We start from the raw sequence: 10,129 nt of genomic DNA on the forward strand, positions 1-10,129 counted from the left end.
AAGCAAGTACAAGACTATTTGGGACTTGTCACAAGGTACTTAATCACCTTCTAAGCAAGCACAAGAAGATATCAAGCCTGACGTATCACTAAGACTCGGTAAAGAAATAAGATTTGGAATTTTTGAGAGAATTCTCAAGGTTTATCATTAATCAAGTCTGCCTCAATGCAGTGGGGATAGAGGTCCTTATATAGGCCTCTTTCATGCAATCTTAGTACAATAAAATCCTAGAAAATCCTCATCTAAGCGCCAGGATGGAAGCTTACATGAAAACAAAATAAGGATGGGTGTTTTACAACGGATACAAGGTAAAAAAGGACAAACTGAAAGGTGAAAAACAAAAGAGCAGCTTGTGATAGTGACAGGTTCTGACTTCTCCTTTAGCTCGGCTTGTGAAAGTTTAAGGCTTGTTTCAGGTTACATCTTGAGCTCAAGGTGTTATCTAATTATGGCAAATGTTTAACCAGAATGGCAATAAACTTTATGCAGAAAGATCATATGTTGCTCCTTAGTTTCAGTTTGAACTATGTGAGGTGTGATGGCCTGGCTCCTTAGGCTTTGCTAGGACCTAGTTAAATAGTGAATCAGCTGGTGGTTGGCCTTGAACTTGTACTTTTGGTTTGACAAAGCTGGACTGACAAATGCTGTGGCCTGATCATTGTTGCTGTGACTGGAATTGGCCTATAGTTGTGGCTTGTTATGGCCTGGCCTTGGCCTGATCATTGCTAGGCTGTTCTTGGCCATCTCCCAAATGCTCATGACCATGCTCCTTAGCTTCTGCTGCAGTAATAGATAACTATTGAGCGGGACAGAGGGTGTATTATAATGAGAAAATCGTATTGCGAAAATAAGCTACTAAAGATTTATTACCCAAAAAGTATTAATAAGCTATTACAAATTCAGTACAAATAAACCTAATCAATCTACCGGCTATCTATTAGACAAACAATAAGTCTTACTTACGACCTACTATATCCGTCTTATTAATAAGACGGGTCATATTTGATACCAAATTGAGAATATGGGCTGAATACTCATGTCAGTTGGCATTAAATAATAATTTAGAGTACACTAAGACTGTTGTGAATTAACCCTTGCCTTACTTCTTACCTGTCACACGCCTCCTCCCTGCCCCCCCCCCCCACATTCATTTCTCAGTTGTTGTTTTATTTCTTTCACTTCTCTCTCTTCTCTCCTCACAACTCGCTGAAAATAAAAAAAATCCATAAAATTCTAAAATCGTCAACAAGATCAATGGGAAGGAAGAAAATGGCAAACAGAACCCCTCCAAAAAGGGGTCCAAAGAAGGGCACAAATGCGACCGCGGAGGAGGTGTCATTGAGGTCGAAAGCCACTGGAAGGAAGAAGTTTATGGTTAAAGAAAGTGTTGATGAAGATGTCGAGATGGGTAAGTGGAGGAATCTTTGTATTTATATACGATTTTGTTACCAAATTGTTGTGTTTTGGATTTGCATGTCTGTTTTTAATTGATTTATTTGTCAATCTGTGAATTAATATTTGGATCTCTTAATTTTTCTTTGTAGAAGAGGCTGTGGTGACAAAAAGAAGAGGTCCAAATGTGGTTTTGGGCAAGAGAAAGGGTGTTGTGATTGAGGATGAAGTTGGTGAATCAGAAATTGAAGATTCTGAAAGTGAAGGAGTACAACCACCACCAACAGTGGCGGAAAAGAAGGGAAAGGGAAAGAGGCAAAAGCCTCTTGCAAATGAAGGTATAATGTACCTTAGTTGTTTACCTTTTTGTGTAATATGTCACTGTGTTCATTAAATTTGAATAATTGATGTTTTATGTTGTTGTTATATGTGTCCAATAAGATGTTTTTATAGATCGTTATTATGTTACCAGTTAAAATAATATGGTGTCAAATAATTCAACTGGTAATACATAAATGTTTGATTCATTGTGTTCTAATATGGGCTTAAGATGTTAACTATTTTGGCAAATATGTGTCCGTTTTTGAAATCATTTTTTTGTTCGAATTCGCAAAGTAGTGTGGTTACAAATTGTTGAAATGTTAGAACATAGATGAAAATTTCATGTTTTGTAAAATGTCTCCATGAAGAACACATATGGGACCATGTTGAATTTGTTAAATTGTAGTATGATAAAGTTTTGATATCAATAACACAGGTGTTTTCAGAGATCCTTATCATGTTACCAATTATACTACATGTGGCATAAAAAAAATAAGGTGGTCACAAATATTGGAAAAGTGACCACATAAAGTTCAGATGAATTCTGGTGTAATGTGGTTGACTTGTTTACCTTGTCCTCTAATATGGGACCATGCCTCCTTAATAATGTGACCCTTTCTTTGTGTTAATATAATGTTCCCATTTATATGGTAATGTTGTTACAAATAGATGAAATGACAGTACATAAATCAAAATTTGATGTTGTTCTAATATGTGTCCACTAAGAACATGTTTGTGACTATTTTGAAATTGTGAATGTGTAATCTGAATTTTATTTCTAAACCATTGTAAATATGTTTTTAGAGATCCTTATTATGTTACCAGTTATAGTAAATGTGATATAGATAATAATATGGTCACAAATAGTTGAAAGAAGACAACATAAGTTCAGATCTGTTCAGAAATTCATATGTAAAACTTGTTTGCTTTGTTATTGAATATGTGACCATGCCTCTTATATTGAATTAGTTAGATTTATTTCTGTGTCCATTATTTATAATTTTGTGACCTTTTATTTATTTATTTTGGTTGCAAATCAAAATTTGATGTTGTTCTAATATGTGCCCACTAAGAACATGTTTGTGACTATTCTGAAATTGTGACTGTGTAATCTGAATTTTATTTGTAAACCATGGTAAATATGTTTTCAGAGATCCTTATTATGTTACCAGTTATAGTAAATGTGATATAGATAATAATATGGTCACAAATAGTTGAAAGGAGAACACATAAATTTAGATATGTTCAGAAATTCATATGTAAAACTTGTTTGCTTTGTTCTGTAATATGTGACCATGCCTCTTTTATTGAATTAGTTAGATTTATTTATGTGACGAATTGTTATGATGATGTGACCTTTTTTTTATTTATTTATTTTGTGATTTGAATTCAGATGTGTGTGTGGTGTTCAATCTGTTGTAAAAGTTGTTTACTTTGTTGTCTAATATGTGCATAAATGTTTGTTATATGTTCCCAGGTAAATCTAACCAACCGAAGGCGCCAGAATGTGTGAAGCCAGTTTCTGAAGTTGGGGAATGTTCAAACAGAATGAAATCCCAAATAATTGTCCGCTTGAAGAAGCCAGTGCAAGAAATAATGGACGAGGAAATTGCTGATGTTAATAGACCCGTGGAAAAGGAGAAGGAGGTTGAAGATCACGGTAACACAAGAGCGTTGTTCGAGCTGATACAAGTGTTGACACCAACTCAAAAAAAATGCGTTGAGGATATAGGGTTTGGTGGGCTTTTGGAGTTGAAGGCAAATGCGTTCTATCATTTCATGGCGGACTGGTTGATGGAGTGTTACGATAACCATTCACAAATGTTTATGTTCAGTGAGAAGACCAACTTTGTCATCACCAAGCATGATGTGTATGACGTGTTCATGCAGCCATGTACAGACGGGGATGTGCTGGTGACGTCTAGCAAAATAAGAACAACCCAGATCGGGAGTTAGTTATGGTGTGGAGGGCGAAATATAATATGGGTCCAACGGCTGAGATATCATTGGATAAGGTGAAGAAGGAAATGTTGGGATTGGTAGATGGTGGTAACATGTTTAAGAAGTTATTTGTCCTATTCGCGATGAGCTCCTTTTTAGCACCCACTATGCACAACCGTGTTGATGTTAGGCTGTTCCGTGCGGTGGAGATTGTTGATGACATAGTGAGGCAGAACTGGTGCTCCTATGTTTTAGCTAGGTTGAGCGACGTTGTTGCATCGTACAAGAAGAATGACACAACACATGTCGGAGGCTGCCTATTATTTCTACAATTGGTTTATTTCCACCGCTTAAGTTGGAGGGGGGAACCCACCAGTCGTGAGCTGCCCTTATTGAAGCATTGGACATACGAAGATATCAAGCAAAGGGTGAAGGAGGAGAAGCTTGCGTACAACAGGAATTGGGGACACTTTGGTATAGGGGAGTGGAAGAATGACTTCTACCCAATCTCACGAAATCAGCCTAAAGTGTTATATCGCTTACCTGTGGACGGCCAAAATAGGGAAGCCGATGAGCCAAGGACCATAACCCTCCCGCTGCCAACTAGACTGCTCAATGATGATAAACTTCGCCTGAAGTACCCAGACGTAAGTATTTGCCATTTGCCCTCTGATGAGTCATTATGTATCCATTTTTCCCCTGTTTCACTCCATATATATCTTGCATTTGTATTGTTGCAGGTCCGGAAACTGAAGTGGATGACCTCAAAACGCAACCTGGAACTAGTTTCACGACTTCATAGTGACATGACGAAGGAATTGAAGGCTTTTTTCACCATCGATGTCATTCCTCAGGACGTGGTTCAAGCGGAGGAGGTACAAGAAGGCGGCGAGCCGAGCCAACATCATTCTCAGTTTTCATGGACCGAAGCTTTGGAGAACAATGAAGATTTCCTTAATGATTTTCATACTATGGGGCGAATTGTGGATGAAGCCTTGGCGCTTAATCTTGTGGAACCACCCTCCTTTGATCTAGGGATTGATAGCTTAGGTTTTGAGAACGGTGAGGCTGTAGAAAACCCCTAACCTGAGTCTGCAGACAACGAAGGAGCTGAGGCAAGTGCAGCAGTGAATGAGGCCGTGGAAGACCCCCCCCACTGCATTCTGGAAACCCTGTGGCTGCAAGGTACAAGCGGGCATACACACGAGCATCCAAGAAGCGTGGTGGTAAGGCATAAGTGATAGTAGTTGGGGATGACAACATTTTGGATATCGCCTACGATGTTAATATTCTGGGATGGCGTGTAGTTGTAGGTAGTTGTTGTCAGTCAACCAAATTGTAGGAGGATATTTTGAAACATGTTTGAAACATGTTTGTTTGGTTATTGACATGAATGATGCTTCATTTTGTAGTCATGTCATTGAACAAGTCTGTAACATAAACTGGTTTAATTTTCTTAACTTGTGAACTTTCTTAACCAAGTTTGGTTGTTTCAACCGGCATGTAAAGATGTTGCCATTTGGTCTTTAAATGTTGTCAGTTTTAGTTATGTCTTTGGTTTGTGAATATGGCAACAATTAGAAGAAATATGGTGACATATGTATTCATGGAAAATATGTGGCCATAATATCTAAAGATGTGGCCATAATAGCTACTTCCACATAATCCGTTGGTAAGGCCATTTGGTCTTTAAATATTATTAGTTTTATTTATGTCTTTTGTTTGTGAATATGGCAACAATTAGAAGAAATGTGGTGACATATGTATTCATGGAAAATATGTGGCCATAATATCTAAATATATGGCCATAATAGCTACTCCCACATAATCCGCAGGTAAAGATGTTGCCATTTGGTCTTTAAATGTTGTCAGTTTCAGTTATGTCTTTTCTTTGTGAATATGGCTACAATTAGTAAAAATATGATGACATATGTATTCATGTAAAATATGTGGCCATAATATCTAATAATGTTACCTTATAAGTACCTAATAAGAACAATTGTTATATGAATGGCGAAAATGTGTCCACAAATGCGTATGTGGTTACATATAGTTAAAATAAGAATACATAATTGTTGGTGTAATATGTGACCATTAAGAACATATATGAAACTATTTTGTATTGATCAAATTGTAAACTGAACAAGTAGTTATTATATATAATATAATGTTCACAGAGAAGCATAAAATGTTGCCAATTATATAATAAGTTGGATAATTGGTACTATGGTTACAAATAGTTCAAATGAGGCTACATAAATGGACTACATAGATGTTGCCAGATGAACTTACAATGTCACCACCTGATTAAAGTTCAGATATTTCACAAATGGGTTACAAAAAGACCATATAGGTTCACATAAATACTAGATAGTCAGGATAGTTCAGATATTTCCTCCCAAAATGCTGTAAACCCAAAATACTACACAAAATGTCCAAAATATGGTCAGTAACATATTAAGGTGACTTATAAAAGTTGTGGAATTGAAGTGTAGAACTCCAGATTTTCATGTCCCTTTTTGGCCCTTTTCTTTTTCCCAACACCGTTTGGTTTACGTTTACTCCTACCCTTGGTAACAGAACGTATAGGGTCGAGTACGATTGTCTCATTTTGAGCAGTATCTGGACGGGGTTCTTCAGTCCTCACTTTCTCCTGAAATAGTTTTTGGACCTGCTCATTAGCTGTAGTGTAGAGCTTGTCAAGAATTGCTCTTGCATCAGGCTCATTTTGGCACTTAGCAATAAGATGGTAGAGCTTTGTCATCACAGATCGCCGCCAATTTAAAGATCTATTGGCAATGGCTCTACGCATATCGGTCGGAAGAATACAGCTCCACACCTCCTTTTTGGCAAATTTAGTTCATATTCTTAAGATGTACCTATTAGGGATTTCAGTCACAGAATGCATATGGAATACGCGGATTATGTGGAAGCAAAGCATGCCCATTTCCTGAAATTTCCGGCAAGAGCACTCTACCATGGTGTTTACGCAATCAAAAGTCACGTGATGAGTACTGCCAGATACACCAGGTGGGTCAACACCATACAATAGAATTGAATCGTCGGTTGAAATTATTTCAGCCCTTTTCTTTTTCCCAGCACCGCTTGGTTTACATTTACTCATACCCTTGGTAACAGAACGTATAGGGTCGAGTACGACCGTCTCATTTTGAGCAGTGTCTGGACAAGGTTCTTCAGTCCTCACTTTCTCCTGAAATAGTTTTTGGACCTGCTCATTAGCTGTAGTGTAGAGCTTGTCAAGAATTGCTCTTGTATCAGGCTCATTTTGGCACTTAGCAATAAGATGGTAGAGCTTTGTCATCACAGATCTCCATCAATTTAAAGATCCATTGGCAATGGCTCTACGCATATCGGTCGGAAAAATACAGCTCCACACTTTCTTTTTGGAAAATTTAGTCCATATTCTTAAGATGTACCTATTAGGGATTTCAGTCACAGAATGCATACGGAACACGCGGATTATGTGGAAGCAAAGCATGCCCATTTCCTGAAATTTCCAGCAAGAGCACTCTACCATGGTGTTTACGCAATCAAAAGTCACGTGATGAATACTGCCAGATACACCAGGTGGGTCAACACCATACAATAGAATTGAATCTTCGATATTATTTCAGCTCTTGTACCCATAGCCACGACAAACTCTTTCTCAAATAAGCGAAACAATTCAATTGTATACACCTGAGAGGCGTGTTGTAATAAGTCGACTAAAGGATACACGGAGGTAGGGGTCGACCTAATAAAGTTGAACTCTTTACGCTCTTCTTCACCTCTCTACCACTTAACTATCCCTTCATATATATGATAGAACTCGGTCAAAGAAGTTGTTTTGGTAGCCTGAAACCCCATAGCATGGTTGATACTCTCGCTCCTTTGGGAAGATAGTATACCTGCAGAGAAGTACTCCTTGTTGAATGCGGTCGACCATTTCTCTTTTAATCCATACAATCTTTTAAACCACTCATTATTTTGTAGGCCATATTCTAATATCATTTTTCTCCAGGTTGTTTCAAATTCGATCTCACTATAGCAGCCGTTCAAACATTTGTTGAATGCATTCTGAAAAACATGACCATGTTTTAACAAGCCAAAGTGAGAGATCGCATTCTGTTGGATGTGCCACTGGCATAACCTATATCTTGATGATTTGTAAATCTGCAAGCAGTGAATAATATCGTCATGATAATGTCCAAAAAATGGCTATAGACAAATTGTAACCAATTCATGCTAGTATGTTGCAATTGTAACCACTTCATGCTAATATGTTGCCATTTAAAATGCAGCGAATAATATCCTCATCATAATGTCAGAAATGCAAGCAGCTATTACAACTAGATTGTAACCAATTAATGCTAATATGTTGCCATTTAAACAAAGAAAGTTACCTCCTCAATTGCATTTCATTGCTAGGTCTTGATCGGTGAAAATAGAGACCGGTAGAGTGTTCGGGCCCATAGACTCATTGAAGACCTTGAACAACCATTTAAATGATTCTTGTGTCTCCTTAGACAAGAAAGCACACCTGAACATAACATTTGACCAATGATTGTTTATACCAACAAATGCACCACAAATGAGGTTGTACCTATTTGTTCGGTACGTTGTGTCGAAAATCACAACATGATGGTATAGCAAGCAATCCTCTTTCATCATAGAATCCCACCAAAACACGTTACATAACCTCCCATCATCACCAAACTGAACTCGGAAAAAAAAACCAGGGTCCTCCGCTTGTCTACTCGCCAACAAAGTCATTAGTGTTGACGCGTCACCAGCCTCAATAGCTTTCATCTTAAGCCTATGCACGAAGTTGATATGGTCTCTTTTTGTGTGGCTCACCAAATCATCACCACCAACCGTTTTGGCGGCGATCCTATATTGCACAGTAGCGGGGACCATAGCTTCAGTCATGGCCTCTATAAACTCACCATTTGCATCCGTAATATTTCTCTCAGAACGATGGTGATGCTGCCACTCAGGTGAGGTTAGTGGACGATTGTGTTCAAGAACATGGCTCAACACTTCCCATACTCCCTTATCATTCACTTGGACCCTTACATTAGCTTTGCATGAGCATCGTGTCTTAACATTTTTCTTCCCATGGCCATATGTAGAAAGACTTGCCTCTGACTTTTTCCCATTACCATGCTGACCTTCACAAGAGCACACAAAGTATCTCTCAAATTCAGGGGCTCCCGGAACGTTAGCCCTACGAAGTCCGCTTTTCCTAATGCTAAATCCAATTGCTTGAGAATGCTTTTTGTATAGCTCGTATAAATCCTCCCACTTGTCAGCCACAACGCCCACTAAGGATCTTGAAGCATCAGTGACTAGATACAAAGACAAAATGGTAACATAATTATACAATATGTATACAATCAGGGTTCAACAATTTCACCGAACAATTAAGCCATAACTGATGACATATGTTTGAAAGAATGCATTAAATGCAACAATTAAATGCAAAGAAGGATATTAATGCTCCAATCATTAGAGATCATCATAGTACAATCAGTACATTCATTAAATGCAATGATTAAATAAAATGGTAACATAATTAAATTATTCTCATAATTAAAAGTTTCATAAACATTTAAAAGTTTTATAAACAATGACACTTCAACTATTTCACCAGACATATGAGCAAAAAATGGTGACATATGTTTTAAAACATGGATTAAATGCAACAATTAAATGGAAAAACAAATATTGATACTCCAGTCCTCAGAACATCATCGAATTATCGTCATCATATTGTAAATACAATGATTGTATAACAGAAAGTATCAATAAAAAAACTACTATACACAGATTATATGTACACAAATAAACCATAAGTGGCAATTTTTTTTTGCAAATTCGATTTAATTGTTTATGAAATCCTCATTAAACACAAGTAATTCTAACAACACACATTCATTCATTCAAATTATAATTATACAAAGATTATCTGTATACAAAAAAACCATAAGTGGCAACATATTTTTAAAAAGTCGAATTAATTCGTCACTCTAGGTTACGAGTTCAAACAAAGTTTGCATGCATATTAACAACGTTACTCACCATCACTGCTACACACTTTGATCGCATTATCGCTGTTGCCTCCAACATCAGAGTCCACTGGAATAACGTCAGATGGTTCGTTCTGTACGGTGATAATCTCACCTAAATCATCCAATTCCATATAGTGAGTTTGGTTCTTTTATTTTTTAAATTATAAAATACATAAATTAATGACACAAGAAACTAAGGTGGTTTTATGAAGACGGAGATTGTCATATGCAACAACAATCTGATGAAAATGAAGAATTAAGTGTTTGATGAAAATGAAAATTGAGTGTTTGATGATAATTGTGATAAAAGAAGAAGTGATAGACTGATATGATCAATGTAGGGTTTGTAGTTCATGGTACTATATTTTTATTATAATATTAGACATGGCAGACAAACTTTACGG

The 10,129-nt window shown here is 37.1% G+C and overlaps 2 protein-coding genes across 3 annotated transcripts; one reads left to right on the forward strand and one right to left on the reverse strand.

The window, feature by feature from the left end:
- The first annotated feature begins 1,145 nt into the window (after positions 1-1,145).
- On the forward strand, positions 1,146-8,065 carry LOC141621770 (uncharacterized). Of its 2 annotated transcripts, XM_074438008.1 has the most exons (5): positions 1,146-1,408; positions 1,545-1,730; positions 3,191-4,301; positions 4,395-4,529; positions 7,879-8,065. In XM_074438008.1, the coding sequence occupies exons 1-3, from the start codon at positions 1,255-1,257 to the stop codon at positions 3,667-3,669; spliced, it is 819 nt and encodes a 272-aa protein (XP_074294109.1). In that variant the 5' UTR covers positions 1,146-1,254; the 3' UTR covers positions 3,670-4,301; positions 4,395-4,529; positions 7,879-8,065. The 2 variants fall into 2 exon arrangements, 1 of the variants encoding a protein (XP_074294109.1); XR_012532660.1 differs by lacking the exons at positions 1,146-1,408; positions 4,395-4,529; positions 7,879-8,065 and having other exon boundaries at positions 1,632-1,730; positions 3,211-3,295.
- On the reverse strand, positions 8,062-9,856 carry LOC141619959 (protein FAR1-RELATED SEQUENCE 5-like). The gene is made up of 2 exons (XM_074436955.1): positions 9,736-9,856; positions 8,062-9,002 (listed from the first exon to the last, which is right to left on the reverse strand). Exons 1-2 carry the CDS (start codon positions 9,854-9,856, stop codon positions 8,062-8,064), a joined length of 1,062 nt encoding a protein of 353 aa, XP_074293056.1.
- Between the last annotated feature and the right edge of the window lie 273 nt (positions 9,857-10,129).

The sequence above is a fragment of the Silene latifolia genome, chromosome X (assembly GCF_048544455.1).
Source record: "Silene latifolia isolate original U9 population chromosome X, ASM4854445v1, whole genome shotgun sequence".
NCBI classification, from domain to species: Eukaryota; Viridiplantae; Streptophyta; class Magnoliopsida; order Caryophyllales; family Caryophyllaceae; genus Silene; species Silene latifolia.